The sequence below is a fragment of the Dermochelys coriacea genome, chromosome 25 (genome assembly GCF_009764565.3).
Source record: "Dermochelys coriacea isolate rDerCor1 chromosome 25, rDerCor1.pri.v4, whole genome shotgun sequence".
Lineage (NCBI taxonomy): Eukaryota > Metazoa > Chordata > Testudines > Dermochelyidae > Dermochelys > Dermochelys coriacea.
In genome coordinates this window covers 8,946,432-8,965,713 of record NC_050092.1, presented here as the reverse complement: position 1 = coordinate 8,965,713, position 19,282 = coordinate 8,946,432, and the positions used below count along the sequence as shown (strand labels likewise).

General features: G+C 44.2%; 2 protein-coding genes across 35 annotated transcripts in view; one reads left to right on the top strand and one right to left on the bottom strand.

Moving 5' to 3' along the window:
• The window catches only part of PTPRS (protein tyrosine phosphatase receptor type S), a 251,694-nt gene extending 246,133 nt beyond the window's left edge, over nucleotides 1-5,561 (top strand). For all 32 annotated transcript variants that reach the window (XM_043502577.1, XM_038383799.2, XM_043502564.1 and 29 more), the window contains 3 exons: nucleotides 1,165-1,319; nucleotides 2,104-2,239; nucleotides 3,257-5,561. In XM_043502577.1, the coding sequence (XP_043358512.1) occupies nucleotides 1,165-1,319; nucleotides 2,104-2,239; nucleotides 3,257-3,325 (360 nt within the window). In that variant the 3' untranslated portion in view covers nucleotides 3,326-5,561. The remainder of the gene's footprint in view (nucleotides 1-1,164; nucleotides 1,320-2,103; nucleotides 2,240-3,256) is intronic.
• Nucleotides 5,562-8,147: 2,586 nt separating this feature from the next.
• The window catches only part of KDM4B (lysine demethylase 4B), a 224,851-nt gene continuing 213,716 nt past the window's right edge, over nucleotides 8,148-19,282 (bottom strand). For all 3 annotated transcript variants that reach the window (XM_038383771.2, XM_043502583.1, XM_038383772.2), the window contains 2 exons: nucleotides 9,986-10,075; nucleotides 8,148-9,910 (listed from right to left, as the gene is read on the bottom strand). The gene's annotated coding sequence lies outside the window, so the exon portion shown is untranslated. The remainder of the gene's footprint in view (nucleotides 9,911-9,985; nucleotides 10,076-19,282) is intronic.

Below are 19,282 nucleotides of genomic sequence, written 5' to 3'. Positions count from 1 at the left end.
GCAGTGCCCGTTTGGATGCTTCAACAGATTTTATACAAGTTGCTGAGGCCAGGGAGGTCTATTGACAAAATGCAACAAAGCACATGTTGCTGTCTTTGGTGTCTCTGAGGCACTGTGAGGAATGATCAGGAACTAGACTCTTCAGGACAGGCGCAAGGATGTGGACTGCAGTACCTGGGGATGAAGCGCCTTCCGTTTGGTTTCATTAATCACAAATGAATGAGGAGGTTGGGTGACCTTGCTGATCGCAAAAGCTGTACTTTGTCGTGTCTTTCATACACACTGAACACCAACAGCAGCAACGCCCTTAGCATCCAACAGGAGAGGCATTAGATGAGATGCTTTTGGTTAAGATGTGCAGAGAGCTGAGGAGCTGCTGAGGGCATAGTGTGGTACACTAATGCTGTTGCGGAGAGGACTGGTGAGGCTGCATGAAGGGACAGAGAGGGAAAGAAGCAGCAAGGAAAGGAGGCGCACAGGTGTTGTGATGGGATTTTAAAAGAAGGGAGGGATATTTTGAGCTGGGTCTTGAAATGAATGGGGGACCTGCCCTAGGTTAGAACAGATGGGATTGTGCTGCTTTGCTCTGCTGCTGGAGGCTCCTGGGTTTGTGAAAGGCAGGGCTTGGGACTAGCTTCACAGTTGCAATTTTATACTAGTACATGCCCTTTTAGCTCCTGGCACATACAGGAACTGAGCCTCAGTCTTTCCTGGGCAGCAGACTTAAGGTAGCATCTTTCCAGTTTTGCTTTCCAGAGCTGCTCAAAACTCAGAATTTCCATTCCAGGAAACTTCTGACATTTCCTTTCATCCTGACCTGGTACAAAACCACATATTTTGGCATTCCCCACTAAACCCCCATTTATTTATTTAGAAAAATTGTTTGATCAGAGCGTTTTGAGCCCTTTAATATAAAAGTCTAAACAAAGTCCACTTCGCTCCTTTGTCAACACTTCACAAAAAGGGACCCCTTCCCACAAAACATGTCAGTTTCATCAGATCAGATCGCTTTGGTGATATCTGATCCCTGTGCAGTGTGCTTCAATGTTCCATTCCCCTCCTTCGCTAACGGGGCATCTGGGAGATTTGGCATTAGTATTATTAATGGCATGAATATACCACGTTTTAACTGCAACTTTTGTTTTTTCTGTTGCTCTTCCCCAGGATGGTCAGTCCCGAACTGTTCGTCAGTTCCAGTTCACTGACTGGCCCGAACAAGGTGTGCCAAAATCAGGAGAGGGTTTTATCGATTTCATTGGACAGGTGCATAAGACAAAGGAACAGTTCGGTCAGGATGGGCCAATTTCTGTCCACTGCAGGTAGGCAAATGAGCACGTAAAAACATCCTTCAACAGGGAGTAGAAAAGTGGCCATCTTTGCCTCAGCGCAAATTCCCTAACAGAGCATGTGACCTAGTATTTTGTAATTACTGTAAGCCCAGCTCCTTGGACGCATAGGGGGGCTGTGCATTCCTTCATTCCCCTCCACTAGGTCCTTGGGGGTCCCTCTCTCCTCCTCCCCACTCCCAGACAAAACAGAATTAATGTGATCGTGTTATGTACAGACAGAGAAATGCCGTCACGTTGAGCGTAGGGCCTCCTTTTTCTCCCCTAACAAATCCGAATGAAAAACACACTGGAGCAAGACCTATTCTTGCACCCTGACTGGCTGAAGCAGATAATAGAGGACATTACCTCAGCAGATACTTGTGAACTTTGTTCATTAACTCAAATAATGTTGCTTCTGAATCATGGAGGATGTTTTTTCAAGTTTATTTTTATTACCATTAGAAAATATTTCCAAATTGAATATTCATCTACGGCTGGAGCTTTTGACATTTGTGGATCAGTGACTGGTATTTCCATTGCCGGGAGAGGATATTGGGCGGGAACTCTGACACTGGACAAACAAGGATTGATAGGCAGGGGATTTCTGCCTCTGATTTTGTTATGTTCATTGGACATGGATGCCAATTTATTGCTTTCAGAAAGATCACAACATAAACAAAGCAGTCAGCCTTTACAACTGCTATGCTGCCTGCTGCTTCCTTACTAAAATACACACAGGTGTGTAACACAGTGTTTGTTGTTCTCTTGTCTGTAGCGCTGGAGTGGGCAGAACTGGGGTGTTCATCACACTGAGTATCGTCCTGGAGAGAATGCGTTATGAGGGTGTTGTAGATATTTTCCAGACAGTTAAGATGTTGCGAACACAACGACCAGCAATGGTGCAGACAGAGGTAAAGAACATTGTAGCAATTAACTAGCATACGTGGGTGTTTGTGAATGGAATAGAGAGCAGGAAAACACTGAATTGCCTCTTTCTCTCATACCTAGAGGATGAATGAGCTTTTGCCTTTCTAACTCCATGAACTGCTTAAGAACAAGGGCCATGATCCTCAGCGCTATTAGGCTCCTAATATCCATTTATTTCAATTGAAATTAGGAGCCTAAATAGTGTTGAGGATCTGGGCCCATGGGGCCTAGGGTGCACTGCTGAGCTACTGTCATGTAGCAGAAGTATAAGGTACAGTGGTAAATGCACATTGATACATGTTCTCTTCAAGGGCAGCTGTTGTCTGACTCCCAGCCCCATACTCCGTCCACTAACACAGTGGTTCTCAACCTTTCCAGACTATTCAGGAGTCTGATTCGTCTTGCATACCTCAAGTTTCACCTCACTTAAGCAATTTTTCTGTAATAGTGTGCTGACACAATTATATGGTAAAAATAAAAGACAAAGTACGTACAATATTCATATTCCACTTGATTTATTTTACATTTCCATGTATAGTACATAGAGCAGTATAAACAAGTCATTATCTGTATGAAATTTGAGTTTGTACTGACTTCACTAGTGCTTTTTATGTACCCTGTTGTAAAACTAAGCAAATCTCTAGATGCATTGATGTACCCCTAGTTGAGAACCACTCACTAGCAGATTCTCACCTCACCCTGCCTGTCAGTTAGCCATGGTTGTCACAGTTTTACATCCATGGTTATGCTTACAAGTGCATTTATCATCCTGTGGGTCTCTGTGATCCATACGAGTGTTTGCTCTGCTCTGTGGCTTTCTGAGAAAGCTTCTTCATTTCCAATATATCCAGTGTTCCTCCAGCAGTTGCTGAGTCAGCTTTTATGCTATTGGGGGACAAGAACAAGTTGTGAAGGGGTTAATTGGAATGTCTGGGTAGGAGTTTGCAACAGGTGTTCCACAACCACTAACACATTGATTGTCTCCTCTTGACCACATCTAGGATGAATATCAGTTCTGTTACCAGGCAGCTCTGGAGTATCTGGGAAGTTTTGATCACTATGCAACATAAAAGCCATCCGTCTTGCAGACTCTACCACCCACTTAAGTCCTGGAAGGCCTCTTCTGACCCAGGAGGAGTGCTTGAACTTATAAAACTGACTCCGAAGAAGTACCTTTTCATTTGGACCATGCAGTAGGGAGCAGGGGAAGGATTTGAAAGGAATGCCCCTTCAGGAACTCCATGTTGTAACCTGCAATGTGAAGAGGCAGCTCAGCAGGGTGCTGAAGGATGATTTTAAGTGGTGAACTGCTCCTGTTACCTCAAGTGGTGTTGGCTGTGTGGACATCATCGAACGGATCCAAAAGTTAAACACACCCCTTGTGAAACGTTACCACTGAAGAGAGCAGAGAGGGCTGAAGAAGAGCAGGACACCAGCTTTGGTTACATCATTAGAGTTCAGTTTATTTACTAATCTAGTTGGCAGTCTTTAAAGGAAGTCACTTGCAGAGTTGAAGGTGCTGTGTAAAAATAAAAAAAAAAAATCTCAAGAGTTAGGCAAAATTAAGGTCAGGAATACTTCTAGGTGGAGTCTTAATAAACCTCAGTCTCATCATTGGGCTGATTCAGGGCTCATCAGCCCCTTGCCAACACCATTCCCTCAATGCCTCTGCCTGGGCCCCCCAATCTTTTGAATACTTGGAACATTCCTCCTAATCCCCACCTTTATTTTTTTAGGCTATTTAAAGGGGAAAAGTGGCTGTGCTCTAGGGGTCCCCCACCTGTGGACACAGACCTGATGGGCAGAGCAGAGGTGTGGTTAGGTAGAGATGGGCTCTTCCCCAGCTGGGTACAATGACTGTTGGTTCTCTTCTCCCCCAGACACACACACAGGTGCTGCTTTGAATGAGACATGTTAGAAGACTGAGCTGTACAGAAATAGGACTTTCCATATTAAACCACCCCCTCCTTCTGCACGCAGCTGTTTGGCTTTCCCTTGGAAGGGAAAAAGGGAGTGTTTTTGAACGGAGCCCTTACAGAGGCTTCTTTAGCATCAACCCTGTAAGAGATTCATTCCCAATAAGCTATTGCTTCTTGCTGCCAGCACACCACCTCCAATACAACGGATCTCAGAGACACTCTTGTGTTGGTCCTTGTCACCCCAGGTTCATAGGCACAGCTATGAACGTGCCCTCGCTGTATAATAATTTGGAAAGATCAAGCAAGATGCAGTCAGTGGCATATGCTGTGAGTGGCTTTCTTTAAAGTATCAATGTAACTGTAACAAGTGACATTACCTTTTTTTTTAAATAGTGTATTTTTTTCCTTTTTTAAAAAAACAAAGAATATCAATGAATTTAAAAGAAAAATTTGCTTATTTGTTCATATTATGTTCAAAGACAGTCTATTTTTTCACTGTAGAAATGTTCCGTGTAATGGCTGTGATTATAAAAATGCAGTGCAAATTGCTACTTCTACATATTGCTTTTCTACCATTTAAGAGGTTTAACTTGCTCATGTAAGAACAAAATGTCTCCCTATTTTAAATCTCAGACATATCAAGTGTCTCTGGAAGGGCATGAGGTTAGTGGGCTGGCTTAGATGTGGTTTTAGTCCCAACTCACTCCCCCTCCTCCTATGGCCATGTTGCCTGCTCTTCCCAGGGCTAGTGGTGAATTGGGAGATTAAATAGTACCAGGGTCTTATGACTGAAGTAGAGAGAGAGAGGAATGTCAGAGCCATGGCGGGCAGGTGCCCACAGACACACATGTACAGTTTTTAAACATCACATCAACAAAACAATGGGTATTGTAATAAGTCCAAGGCTCTTCATGCAGGCGGCCACGTGTCAAATACTCCAGCAGTTGTACATGAAAAGGAATTGTGTTGCCAAAGTACAGTGAGGAGAGAAACACTGCCCCAAGAACTGCTCTCCCTTGATTATGATTTTTTAATTATTTTCTAGAGAGGTAAACATGGCCACAAGCTGGTACTGTTTGGATGAACTAAATGCAACCGAACTGCTACTCTCCCCTCCCCCCCACTCAACCTCTGTCCCATCTTGAAGGGGGGAAAAAAGGCTTCTTTGAGATTTTATTTCCTACTTGTGTGAAAGTTTCCCAAATTTCTAAGTATGTTGCAGCAAAATCTTATTGGGAGAGTTTTTGGGGGGGATAAGTTTTTTCTTTGTATGAGAGCAAAGTGCTGTTGCTTTCACACTGTTATTTCAAACTGAATCAGTAAGTGGTTTTCAGACCACTGAGTATGTAGATATATTGACTTTGTATTAAAGGAAGATTGTCTGAAAGGCCTGCCTGCAGAGCTGTTTGTTGTTAGAATTATGGGATGCATGCAGAACAGAACCAACCAGCACAGCTACTTTATCGAATATATTTTGCACAACTCCAGCTGCCAGTTGGAGGACCTTGGAACCCTGGTGGAAGCACTCAAATACATCTGTTTTCTAGAGAGCACCGTGAAAGGGTGCAGCCAGCCCTGCATGAACAGCTGCCTGCTACAGACAGAGTGGGGTTTGTCCTGCTTTTGTTGAAGTAACTCTAGATGATAGATTTGAGAATGAGCCCTTGAACCGCTCAGTACAGTTAGACAAGGAGATGGTTCTTAAAGGAGCATCTCCAGTTCTCACAGCCTGCCAAGGCTTTTCCTGGCTCAGAGAGGCCTTGGACTCTGAAATCTAACCACTAGCATATGCTGCTCATTATTCCAGCTGCCAGCACACCTGTGCTATTCCACCTTTTTTAAGGGCCTGCATTCACACTGGGCCAGTAGGAAGAAGCTTGTCCTTGGAAGACCAAGCCTCAATAAGAAAGGAGAAAATACTCTGCTTTCTTCCTATTCAAAAGGACAATGCAAGCATCATGACACAGCAAAACAAAAAGCGCTGGCAGCAAGTCTCAGGCTTGCAGGGTTAAGGTGAGCAGTGTAGCTGTTCGAGCCTGCGTGGGAGCCCAGGCTCTGATACCCTCCCATCTCCACTGCTATTTTTAGCCCCGAGTCAAGTGATTTGGAGCCTGAGACTCTCTGCTGCACGTTTTGTTGTGTGGATGTAGCCTTAGAGAGAAAACCTGCTAGAGCGAGAAGGGAAAGAAAGAGGCACCTGCCACAAACGTGTAGGACAGGGAGAGCACCGAGGCAGAAGGGAAGCTTCCCTCTCCAATCATTTACCCAAGGGAGGCTGCCTAAGATCACCAGCGCCCCACACTCATGGGCAGCTGGCACCCTGTGCCCATCAAGCCTAGTGCACAATATCTAACCAACGGACAGAGCAGCTTCACTGTAAGCCAAAGTGAAAGGCATGGGTTGGGGGAGACAGAGAGGACATGGGAGCAGAGAAAGAGCTCCAGGCAGCTGAGGGCAGTGCTGTAAAAGAATGCCCGTCCCACTGCAAGGGCAGCATGGGGATGATACAGCAGGCCTTGCAATGGATCTGGTGATGAATATGGGGTGACAGAAAGGATGCAGGTGTTACTTATTATTTACATTACAAGCCCCAATCAAGAATCAGAGCCCCTGTGGGCTGGTACTGTACAGCCATGATCTAGTATGCAGGGATGATTTAGTTACCCTTCCTGGAGTGAAAGTTAATAGTTCACATCAATGCACTGGTGTTTCATGTTCGAACAACATCCCCTTAGGTGTACTCAATCAGGTTTTTACATGCCCAGCAAGAAGCAACTCAGAGTAGGAAAGAACAGTCATTCTCAGGGAGAAGTGACCAAGGGGCTGGGAAGGAATTAAAATGCACTTGCAATCATCTGCTCTCAGGCCAGTTCAGCAGATGGAGGTTTGTTCTCTCATTAGCGAGCACAATTTCTAGAACAAATGCAAAGCAGTGGATTCTCAAGCACTTAGCTAGAGGAGGACGTTCCAGAGGGATGGCAGCCTGGCACAGCTACTCCACTTGGAGAAAAGGCAGGCGTCCCAGATGGAGATAACCTGCGTCTCATGGATAAAACCATGAGGCGATACTGACAGCTGAGAACAGGAAGAGGGAGATGAGAAGCTGCTGCCTACTTTTCATAGGCAAGTTCCTGGCCCCAGAGAAGAGCCCTGTAATTTGGACACCTTGAACATTTTTGTCTGCACCAGGTACAGTATTATCAAAGGACAAAGCACTTTTAAAGAGGAGCTAGGACTGAGCCTACCTGTGCAGCCTCTTCAGGGTCAAGCCTGACACATGGCCAAATGTCCGGGACCTCTCGCCAGTCAGTACTTTGCCTGCCTCTGTTTTTTTTCTTGTAATAAAAGAAATGGAGAGAGGAGAAAGAGGGACTATCATTAAACTTGTAACAGCCCTGAATACCAGTAGCGCTTACTGGGGCTCTGAACAGCTGTCATAGCAAAACAGACCAGCGGTCCATCTAGTCTAATAATTGGGTTGAGCCAGTAGCAGATGCTTCATAGACAATTGCCAGCATCCTCATTATGGACAATTTTGGAATAACCTGACCATGGGGGAATTTTCCTCCCAACTCCCCATATTTGGGGCATAATCCCTGAAGCAAGAGTTTATCTCTTCGATCCCCTCTGCCATTCCAGGTGCTTGGATGTAGTTCTTCCCTGCCAGCAGACAGACAGGGAAGTGATGCGAGATCCCCTCCAGCTAGAAGGGATGCATCTGCTGGCTCACTGAGTTGTTACTGTTTCCAGCAGGAGCGGGGAACAGCACCTTTTCCAAACAGCAGTGTGGAAGTCCAGACCTTGGTAGATGCAGTGCCCAGAGGAACATCCTGCAGCCCATTGTGGGAGGCTAGCCTCACCAAGAGGTGCACAGAAGCCTACTTTGACCCTCCTCCCCATTCAGACTAGCCTCATTCTGCATATTGGTTCAGATTAAGTTTACAGGGGGAAAAGGTAGCAAGTTATTACAGACCTGCTTTCCAAGTATCTGGCTGACAAACTCCTCCCAGACAGGGAATAACACTGTATAGTCTCCAGCTGCTGGCGGAGATTTACCATAAACCTCTGAACTAGCACAGAGGATCTGGAGGGGGGGGAAAAAAAAAAAAAGACATAAGGAAAATCTCCCCCATTTTGAATCCTGTCTATTGTACCTGGATATCCTCAGACATGTTTATGGCTCATAATCCTTTGACTCCTAGTGAGCTCTTGGACTCTAATAAAACCAACCTTTGGAACTCAAGGCTACAAGCTAGGCATTGTGTAAAAGGAAAGTGTTTCTTTTCATCAATTATAAATTTGTGTACTTCAAATGTCCCTTTACTGTATTATCAGAAGGCAAAAAGGAATCTCCAATTTTCCTTCTCTGCACTAAAACGGTCCCTTTTTTTCCTCCACTATTACTGAAGTCTCTCTATGCCTCTAATCGTTTTCATCATCAGTCTTCAGCCTGCTATTTCTGCTCCATCTTTTCAGAGATGGCATGACCATCTCCCATATTGCGAAATGTAAAAATTCCTATTGAACGCAGAATAAGTAGGTACCAAACAAACTACCGTAAAGTGAATGTTACAGAGAATTGGAACAGCAGCTGGGAAATAAGTAAACCTTTCCAAAAAACAATCGCTACCAAAGGAAGCCATTTAGAAAAGCAAATGTAAAATGAAATCTCTTCATTATAAGAGCAAAGCCCATAAAAGCAGGAAAGTCTTGTACTAAACTGATTCCACACATACAAAATACAGCAGAGGTGATATTCCCAATTGCAGCACTTCAACACCCATCTTCATTCCAAATGTTACATTGTAATAACAAGAAACAAAAGCATTATGACAACAGCTGGGCAGCATTTTTCAATCAATTACTGAAAAATGCACTTTCAGGGAGACCAAAACTATTCACAAATTCAGCCCAAATTTAGCATGAATTTTTTTTTTTTTTGAAAAACTCAAAACAGTTTGGATGTTTTCTAAATGAAATGTTTCAACTTTTCATTTCAAAATGATGTTTTGTTTAGAAATTTAGTTAGATTTGTTTACAAATATTTTAAAAGGGTAAAACATGGAAACATAACGAAACAATAACCCAAAAAAAGTTTTGGGTCAAACAAACCATTTAATTCATTCCAAAACAACAATAATTTTTTTTGAAAGAGTCTTTTTCATTCAGTGACTGAATGAAAAAATCAATTATTCACTCAGTGAAAAATTCTGACCAGGACTATCCCTTTCCCATCTTGCAGTCCTGCTTACACTAGACTCATCCACGCCAAACCAATGGGGCCATAGAACTTTTAGGAAAGGCCAGTTGAGAGGAAATCTACGTGAAGGGTGTACGTTCTCCAATGGTAGAGATGATGTCAACCCAAATTCCTGTCTATAGTGTAACCCACATACCAGGAGCACCAAGCATAAGTGAAAAGAAGAAAGATGTAAAGAAGGCCATTGTGACCCAGAGAATTATCAATTGCGAGAATGGCCTAGCAGACACTGGTGTTCTAGTGTGGAATCTATGCAAATCCCTTCTCCACTTAAACAAAATGAAGAGGAAAAAGGAACTGAGATTTGAAAGGAGATATGAGAGATTCTGCCTGGTCATGGACATTCTCTCCGATCCTCAGATGTAGCAGGTGGTCCCTGGTTTCCACTATCAATTTTGTCACCATTGCCAGTAAGTTTCACTCTGCCATCTCTTTGCAATTAAACTAGTAGCATGACTGATCACTTGGATCCATGCCTGGAAACCCAAACAATATAGATCAGTATTTCTTCCCTCCCCAGAAGGACTGGGAGAAATCACAAAGCTCCATACCATTTTGGGACAGGTGGAAGACACTGTGATCCTTCAGAGCTGACCTATGCCGTCCCTATTTTAGAAACATATTCAGGATCCCATTCAGAGCTGCAAAAACAAAGGAGAGCAATACATGAAGAGAAGATGCCAAATACGAATTCGCAGGGGAGGAAAACAGGGGTAATGGAGGACCCTCCAAGACATACTCTCAGCCCTCGAAAAACTTCCTGTCTGGAAAACTTGACTTCACCAGGCATAACTTGTATTGATGCACACTGCAAATCTTTCCATGGATTCATTTTATGATGCAAGATAACCAGCATAGATTTTATACTCTCTCTGTTGAGCCCAGGCTGCTCTGGACCTCTGGGAAGCAAAGACTAAATGAATACATGCAGAAATCTGCCTTTAATAGCCTAACTGAAGTAACATTTTACTTGGGTTCATGAGCTTCTGAAATTACATTCTAATGCATTGACTCTGAATACAACAGATTGACATTCTTCAGGTTTGATTGAGCGTAAATTATTCTAGAGTATGAGACATGCATAATGCACTATCTATGGTGTTACAGTGGTACTTGTTGCTGGAATGATCGAGGTGGAATTTGAGTCTTCATTACAAACCCAAGTTTTCAGGATTTACTGTCAGACTGCAGTAGCCTGAAACTTGCTAGCTCACATTCGTATTTTTATAAACAAAATCCTAGTTTTAGGGCCATTAAAATCAGCTTTCAGCAAGGCACTCAGGGAGGTTTTGGCTAGCCACTTACTATTGATCCCCAGGAAGAGGGTTGTGCATCACTTTTTAATGTCAGCTTTGACAGTGAGTTGATTAACTATCTTAGCACATATATGAATAAAGTAAATAATTGCCAGCAATATTTGTACCCCAAAGCAGCATCTCAACACAGTCGCTAGTGATCTACACTGGCATAATTCCTTATGCCAGGAGAAGGGTTATTAAATATACTGGCTTTACAGGGGGGGATCTTGGTGGCAGGATCTTATTAAAGGCAGACTGGCCAGCCAAGAAAAAGCAGGAGAATGGGGATGTGACCAGCGTGGAAATCAAAACCACCTCCAGCCGAGCAGGCTAAGCTGCAAATTTATTTCTTGAAGAAAAGGCCATGGCACATTTCAGTCCCTAACCCTGAAGGATTCACTCCACATCACTCCAGTTAATATGGCCGCAGCCCCCAAAGCACCCATCTGAAATACTTTGCTACACTAAACCCCAGGCCCTTCCATATATCCAGGGCATCGGCATGGAAATCACGGTCCTCATCTTTGAGAAGCTAAGATTATTCCAACAGCTACTGAGACTTGTTTTCCAAACCACACATGGTCTTGTTCTGAGGTGGGAGCTTTGCTCAGCCGCCAGTGGACTTTAAGACATTTTCTGCAGCAACAATTATGTAACCATTTATATGCAAATCCTGAAGAGACACTTTCCCTCGTTTAATAAATGAGTCTCTAAACCATCTCTATTGCCTGTCTCTTCTCCTTTAAACATAATGATCTATTTATGTTGCTTCCAAAGGTCAATTCCGAATTCTTCTTCCTTAACTCCAATCTAGCTGGTGAAGCATCACCAGCACTTGAGAACAGCTCATAGACACGGCCACCTGGAGATGCAAGTTTAACATTACAGCATTCCATCACATGCTGACTGAATGCACCCTCATGCATGGACTACCCACCAAAGCAATCTTTCAGTTGCACCCCCAAAAGATGCTGCCGGCCAGTTAAGGGTCACCTATTGGAGAGAAAAAAAAAGGAGTACTTGTGGCACCTTAGAGACTAACAAATTTATTAGAGCATAAGCTTTCGTGAGCTACAGCTCACTTCATCGGATGCATTTGGTGGAAAAAACAGAGGGGAGACTGATATACACACATAGAGAACATGAAACAATGGGTTTATCATACACACCGTAAGGAGAGTGATCACTTAAGATAAGCCATCACCAGCAGCGGGGGGGGGGGGGGGGAAAGGAGGAAAACCTTTCATGGTGACAAGCAAGGTAGGATATTTCCAGCAGTTAACAAGAATATCTGAGGAACAGTGGGGGGTGGGGTGGGAGGGAGAAATACCATGGGGAAATAGTTTTACTTTGTGTAATGACTCATCCATTCCCAGTCTCTATTCAAGCCTAAGTTAATTGTATCCAGTTTGCAAATTAATTCCAATTCAGCAGTCTCTCGTTGGAGTCTGTTTTTGAAGCTTTTTTGTTGAAGGATAGTCACTCTTAGGTCTGTCTGTAGGACAGTGGAAATCTGTCAACTTCATGAAAAAACTCGTACCGATACAGACAGACATCTTCCTCTCCAAATGCAAACAGATGGACATCATACCGAAAGGACTGAAGGTAAAAAATCCATTACAATCTACATACCACACAGACTATGCTGACAGCTTGTGCCACACACTCTCAAAGAAACTGCGGAACCACCTGATTAACATCCTCTACAGCAAACAGGGAAAGATTAAGAATGAGCTCTCAAAACTGGATACTCTCATAAAGAACCAACCTTCCACACAAACTTCCTCGTGGCTGGACTTTACAAAAACTAGACAAGCCATTTACAACGCACACTTTGCTTCTCTACAAAAGAAAAAGGACACTAAGCTATCTAAACTACTACATACCACAAGGGGCCACAACAGTGGTTCCCGTAACCCACCCAGCAATATTGTTAATCTATCCAACTATACTCTTAGCCCAGCAGAAGAATCTGTCCTATCTCGGGGCCTCTCCTTTTGCCCCTCCACCCCCACGAACATGACACAGTTCTGTGGTGACCTAGAATCCTATTTTCGACGTCTCCGACTCAAGAAATATTTCCAACATACCTCTGACCAACATATTAACGCACAGAGACCTTCCTACCAACACTACAAAAAGAAGGATTCTGGGGGTACTCCTCCTGAAGGTCGAAACAGCAGCCGGGATTTCTACATAGAGTGCTTCCGCCGACGTGCACGAGCTGAAATTGTGGAAAAGCAGCATTGCTTGCCCCATAACCTCAGCCATGCAGAACACAATGCCATCCACAGCCTCAGAAACAACTCTGACATCATAATCAAAAAGGCTGACAAAGGAGGTGCTGTCATCATCATGAATAGGTCGGAGTATGAACAAGAGGCTACTAGGCAGCTCTCCAACACCACTTTCTACAAGCCATTACCCTCTGATCCCACTGAGAGTTACCAAAAGAAACTACAGCATTTGATCAAGAAACTCCCTGAAAAAGCATAAGAACAAATCTGCACAGACACACCCCTAGAACCCCGACCTGGGGTATTCTATCTGCTACCCAAGATCCATAAACCTGGAAATCCTGGACGCCCCATCATCTCAGGCATTGGCACCCTTACAGCAGGATTGTCTGGCTATGTAGACTCCCTCCTCAGGCCCTACATTACCAGCACTCCCAGCTATCTTCGAGACACCACTGACTTCCTGAGGAAACTACAGTCCATTGGTGATCTTCCTAAAAACACCATCCTAGCCACTATGGATGTAGAAGCCTCTACACCAACATTCCACACAAAGATGGACTACAAGCCGTCAGGAACAGTATCCCCGATAATGTCACAGCTAACCTGGTGGCTGAACTTTGTGACTTTGTCCTCACCCATAACTATTTCACATTTGGGGACAATGTATACCTTCAAATCAGCGGCACTGCGATGGGTACCCGCATGGCCCCACAGTATGCCAACATTTTTATGGCTGACTTAGAACAATGCTTCCTCAGCTCTCCTCTCCTAATGCCCCTACTCTACTTGCGCTACATTGATGACATCTTCATCATCCGGACCCATGGAAAAGAAGCCCTTGAGGAATTCCACCAGGATTTCAACAATTTCCATCCGACCATCAACCTCAGCCTGGACCAGTCCACACAAGAGATCCACTTCCTGGACACTACGGTGCTAATAAGCGATGGTCACACAAACACCACCCTAAATCGGAAACCTACTGACCGCTATTCCTACCTACATGCCTCTAGCTTTCATCCAGATCATACCACACGATCCATTGTCTACAGCCAAGCTCTACGATATAACTGCATTTGCTCCAACCCCTCAGACAGAGACAAACACCTACAAGATCTCTATCATGCATTCCTACAACTACAATACCCACCTGCTGAAGTGAAGAAACAGATTGACAGAGCCAGAAGAGTACCCAGAAGTCACCTACTACAGGACAGGCCCAACAAAGAAAATAACAGAACGCCACTAGCCATCACCTTCAGCCCCCAACTAAAACCTCTCCAACGCATCATCAAGGATCACAACCTATCCTGAAGGACGACCCATCACTCTCACAGATCTTGGGAGACAGGCCAGTCCTGCTTACAGACAGCCCCCCAATCTGAAGCAAACACTCACAGCAACCACACACCAGACAACAGAACCACTAACCCAAGAACCTATCCTTGCAACAAAGCCCGTTGCCAACTCTGTCCACATATCTATTCAGGGGACACCATCATAGGGCCTAATCACATCAGCCACACTATCAGAGGCTCGTTCACCTGCGCATCTACCAATGTGATATATGCCATCATGTGGGAGCAATGCCCCTCTGCCATGTACATTGGCAAACTGGACAGTCTCTACGTAAAAGAATGAATGGACACAAATCAGACGTCAAGAATTATAACATTCAAAAACCAGTTGGAGAACACTTCAATCTCTCCGGTCACTCGATTACAGACCTAAGAGTGGCTATCCTTCAACAAAAAAGCTTCAAAAACAGACTCCAACGAGAGACTGCTGAATTGCAATTAATTTGCAAACTGGATACAATTAACTTAGGCTTGAATAGAGACTGGGAATGGATGAGTCATTACACAAAGTAAAACTATTTCCCCATGTTATTTCTCCCCCCCACCCCACCCCCTACTGTTCCTCTGATATTCTTGTTAACTGCTGGAAATAGCCTACCTTGCTTGTCACCATGAAAGGTTTTCCTCCTTTCCCCCCCCTGCTGCTGGTGATGGCTTATCTTAAGTGATCACTCTCCTTACAGTGTGTATGATAAACCCATTGTTTCATGTTCTCTGTGTGCGTATATCAATCTCCCCCCTGTTTTTTCCACCAAATGCATCCGATGAAGTGAGCTGTAGCTCACGAAAGCTTATGCTCTAATAAATTTGTTAGTCTCTAAGGTGCCACAAGTACTCCTTTTCTTTTTGCGAATACAGACTAACACGGCTGCTACTCTGAAACCTGCGTGTAACAGTGCTCTTTAATTATACTGAGAAAAGTAGGCAGAGTAAGGGAAACAAATAGCTTTTTCCTAAACGAATTTAGTAATGGCTACTACCCCCAAATCAGAAATCAAATAGGTGTAGAACTAAAATAGAAAAAGTAAATATATTCAAGTCAGAGAAGTTTGTTTTCTTAACTCATCTAACCCATGCCCTGGGGAGAGGACGAGGCAAGACTGTTCCTAAATTCACTAATGAGGTCGCCAGAATGAGCAGCAGACTCTTTTCCTGGAGAGTCATAAAATGCAGCCTGAACAGGGGGTCTAACTGTAGCACTAGAATTTCTGTGGTTCTACATCTGCAGGTATGCCATGGACTCAGCGTAACCAAAATAAGTGTCACTTCTCCCTCCCCCGAAGCACAACCAAACAAGAGCAGGATGAAACAACCCAAGCACTGCAACCCACTGAGGACCACCCTCACAGGCTAGCTGCAAAACCATTTCACTGCACTCAGCAGAAGCTGCAGGAAGTGGGTGAAAAGGAGGCCATACGGGACATGTGGCAGTCAGTAGCACAGCTGTGGAATAAGAATCCAGGAGTCCAGACTGGACAGGGCAGGAACCAGTTTCCTCATCCCACACATTTTTTGAGAAATCATTTTTTCCTGTCCTGAATGAGGACCAAAAGAAGGTCAAAAAAACTCAAATTTTCACAAACCAAAAATTCAAAACAAATTTCTGTTTGGGTCAAGGCAAAATGTTTCGTTTGGACTTCAACCATTTTTGTTTTGTTTTTTCCTACTCTAATCTGCTTAAATTTCTAAACAAAAAAAAAGTCATTTCAGACCAGAAAATTTTCATTTTAAGAGATGCCAAAACTAAATATTTCGACAACTTAAAAACCTTTTCTTCAACTTTTTTTTGAGTCAAGAAAACCCTCCTAACTGACCCTTTCCCACAAAGAGATTAAGTTTCAACAAACTGGCATTTTTTTCAATGAAAACTTGTCTAATAAAAAACCCAACCAGCTCTAGTACAGTCCCATGATCCAACCACTAAACCACTAGCCCACCCTTACTCTGTATAGGACAAAAAGAAAAGGAGTACTTGTGGCACCTTAGAGACTAACCAATTTATTTGAGCATAAACTTTCGTGAGCTACAGCTCACTTCATCGGATGCATCCGATGAAGTGAGCTGTAGCTCACGAAAGCTTATGCTCAAATAAATTTGTTAGTCTCTAAGGTGCCACAAGTACCTTTTTGCGATTACAGACTAACACAGCTGCTACTCTGAAATCTGTATAGGACAGTGGTTCTCAGACCTCATTGCACCATGACCCCCTTCTGACAACAAGTCTACACAACTCCAGGAGGGGAACCAAAGCCCAAGCCCTGCTGCCCTGGGCAGGGGGAAAAGGGGGGCAGAAAGCAAAACTGAAGCCCAAAGGCTTCTGCCCTGGGCCGGGGGACACGGAACCGTAGCCCCCCTGCCCAGGGCTGAAGCCCTTGGGCTTTGGCTTCGGCCCTGGGCGGTGGGGCTCGGGCTTCGGCTTTGGCCCTGGGCCCCAACAAGTCTAACACCAGCCTTGGTGACCCTTTTAAAATGGGTTCGGGACCCCAAAGTGGGTCCCAACCCACAGTTTGAGAACCCCTGGTATAGGGCCTTCAACTGCTCCAAGGCAAACTTAGAAGCCAGAACTCCAGCTGCCTTCAGGATCCTTGCCATTACTTGTCACTAATCCTGTAAAGCACAGAGCAACCCGGAAGTTGTGCTTGTCTGCCCTAGCAGAAGCATAGATGCCTTTATTACCTGCTTCACTGCTACCAAAGTGAATAGTCACAACCAACTGTTGACTTCACTGGAAAAGCCGTATAAACTGACAGCATGTTAGAAGCTCAGCTGCTGAGCTGACATGGGCAAATTGACCAGCCTCTTGAAACCATCTGGCAGCACCTGCACTTGGCCCTGGAAACTGTTAGCACGTTTCTAATATGGATGGCCCTGAAACAAAATCCCAAATCCAGATCTGGACCTAGCTCTACAACGGGTTGAATCCAGTCACTGGATTTGCATACACCAAACCATCTGGGAACTTAAGATATTGATCCGCATTTCATGCACCCCTGGCTTAGCATTCAGATCCAGGGGACTGGCCATAGCAGACATCGTAAATCCCAAATCCAAGTTTGAATCCCGAATTCCGGTTTAGGCCCACCTTTAATTTCTAGTAAGAACTAGTGCTGTAATAGAGATTATTTAAATGTGGTGCTAGGAAAGCTGCTACTTATGTATACAGATGGAGGGCAGAGGGGACAACAGACCTAAGATGAAAAGAGGAGGGCATGTCAGGTCTGTCTTTGCTGTTCTTCAGCACCGCTTTCTGGTGGGAAATAGAAGGACGATATGCCCTATTTCGATGGACAGGGTCCCAAAGATACAGAATAAAAAAGGAAACTCGAGAAGCAGCGGCAGGGGCTAATGGAGAGAGGTTTTTGTTGCTCATGCACTCACGGATGTGTATACATTTCCTAAGCATGCAGCCACAAGCATCTTATAAACTAGTTCCAAACAACAAGCTGCATCTACTTCTAGGAACGGGGTGAATGTTTTGAATATCACTCAGGTATACACACTGGTCTTGATCTTTAGCTTATGTGAACCGTCCACAGTGATAATAAATCACTAGATCCTTTCAAAACTAGCAAAGGGCTGGAGGCTTGACCAACAGCTATGTATCTCCATTTATTAATAGCGCTCTCTCTAGCCATCTCTCTAATCTGTTCATTCCAGTCCATTTTTAATCTGCCTATTTTTCTAATCTATTTATCCAGCCAGCCATACCATAAATAGCTAACTCTAGATCCCTTTACAACTTGTACAGAGATTAAATCCTTATGTTGCTATCTAATCACTATCTCTGGAAAGACACTCAGACTTTCTTAGTTATTAAAGACAGATATTTGAGTAGAAAACTAGTATCTATCCATCTGTGTATGCAGACAGTGTATACATACTGCACATGAACATACACTCCTATATACGCAGATGGCCATCTTAGATTAATAGGCTACACAAGGGTTGAATCTATCCTGGGTTTACTCAGAACAATAAATCCTCTTCCAGGAAAAATACAACATACCCAAATGATCAAAAATCCCTATTCTATTCCCTGTTACATAAGTCTATGTAATTAATTTCTGAACGTTTGGACACAGCTGCCTGGCTGCATGTGAAGATGATGTCATTCCTACTAAGGCCAACACAACAAACTTGGTAAAACATTTCACATCCAGGGCAGAATTACTAATAGGATAATTGATAACACCTAAACCGAGGACACAATCCTCCATGGACATGGAATCGCTTTCACTAGGAGCAGGAGCGGGCTTTACATGTTCACTGTATTGTGACTGCCTTTTCAAGGGCAACGATCAAATGCAAAGTAAAAGCCTCGAAAGAGACACATTCAGCTGCTAGGGAGGAGAAGGTGGGAACGCCTCTCCTCCTGCTCCAGCGGGGGTAACAGGCTGCAGAAGGTGGGGCTTCTCCTCTGTAATCAGTAGCACTGGGCAAGAAGATGTCGGGCGCAAAGGAGAAGAAATACATCAAGAAATGTTCATTGGTTTGGGACGGTCCTAGGCACAGAGGGGAGGAGAGACCAACTCCAAGCAATCATCATTCTCTCTATGGAAAAACACATTTTCTTATTCAGGGGAAAAACAACTGTAAGGTCCTCAGGCGACCTCTGAACCTCCATTCACAGCCTTTTTGGACTAAAGCCCCTCACAAGAGGTCTCAGGCGATCTTCAGACCAGATAACCCATGTATCAGTGTCACTAAAGACACAACAGCTACCGCCCTATTTCTGGCAGAAAATGCTGGGGGGGGGCAGGGCCACGATAGGGGAGAGGAGGGGAACAAAAGTGCCGCCCCACTGCTTTCTGCCCTGGAAGACAGACCCACCTGTAGCTAGCTTAGGGAAACAAAAAAACGTGATTCTGTAAAGTGAAAACCATCTATTGAAGTGGACAAGATTGTTACGTACAACCTGAAGGAACAGGTCATCAGCTGTTTGAGCACAAACC